The following is an 853-nucleotide window of genomic DNA, read 5'->3' on the forward strand; positions in this document are numbered from 1 at the left end:
CATGTATATATATACATGTATATGTATACATTTGTGCAGATCTATATATATGCATGTATGTATGTATGCCTGTATATATGTGAGAGTATAGTTTCACTGTAGTAGATTCAGTATGAAAATGAAACTATTAAAGTGAAAGTATCTGTCATTACAGTATCGAAATGTGATTGTTTCAGTTAGTGGAATAGTTTCATTTTTAAAGTGAAAGTATTTGACATGAGTGTTTTTGTTTCACTTTTGACATGTAATACTTAAATAGTGGAGGAGATATGATGTTGCTGTGGGCTCGAACTATGCAAGAAGTTAAAAATTTTTTTTGACTAAAACACAATCGGGACTCTAAGTAAGGCATGTGTAAAATTTGAATGAAATTGGTTGTGTAGTTCTCGAGTTTTAGGGAAGCACACACACACAAACATTTTCATGTTTATATATATAGATATATATATGCACACTCACACATGTACTATAGTCTTCAATAAATATTCTCTAGGGATTTTGAGACTATGATTGCTCCAGAGAGCAGTGAACATGTTCTTTGAAACCAACACAAAGTGTGTATGTGTGTGTATCTTTTCCATATCAAACTGAGTGTCAGCATAATAAATTCACTGTTGGATGATTTGACCAGCTTTGGCAATCTGAGGGGCTGCACCAGACTGACTTAGTAGTGTTGTTTTTACAGCTGGATGCCCTTCCTAATGCCAACCACTCCAAGAGTGTAACAGGTGCTATTACATGTCACCAGCATAGGTGCCAGTTGTATGACACCAGTAGCTGCCATACTATGATTTCACTTGGCTTGATGTGTCTTCTACTCAGGCACAGCATATTGCCAAAGGTCTCAGTTATT

General features: G+C 35.4%; 1 protein-coding gene across 1 annotated transcript in view; it reads left to right on the forward strand.

Annotated features, from left to right (window-relative positions):
• LOC128249773 (histone-lysine N-methyltransferase SETMAR-like) overlaps window positions 1–542 on the forward strand; it is a 9,456-nt gene extending 8,914 nt beyond the window's left edge. Inside the window, exon 3 of the mRNA XM_052974255.1 lies at window positions 494–542. Within this exon, the coding sequence (XP_052830215.1) occupies window positions 494–542 (49 nt within the window). The remainder of the gene's footprint in view (window positions 1–493) is intronic.
• The last annotated feature ends 311 nt before the right edge of the window (window positions 543–853 follow it).

The sequence above is a fragment of the Octopus bimaculoides genome, chromosome 18, assembly GCF_001194135.2.
Source record: "Octopus bimaculoides isolate UCB-OBI-ISO-001 chromosome 18, ASM119413v2, whole genome shotgun sequence".
NCBI lineage: Eukaryota > Metazoa > Mollusca > Cephalopoda > Octopoda > Octopodidae > Octopus > Octopus bimaculoides.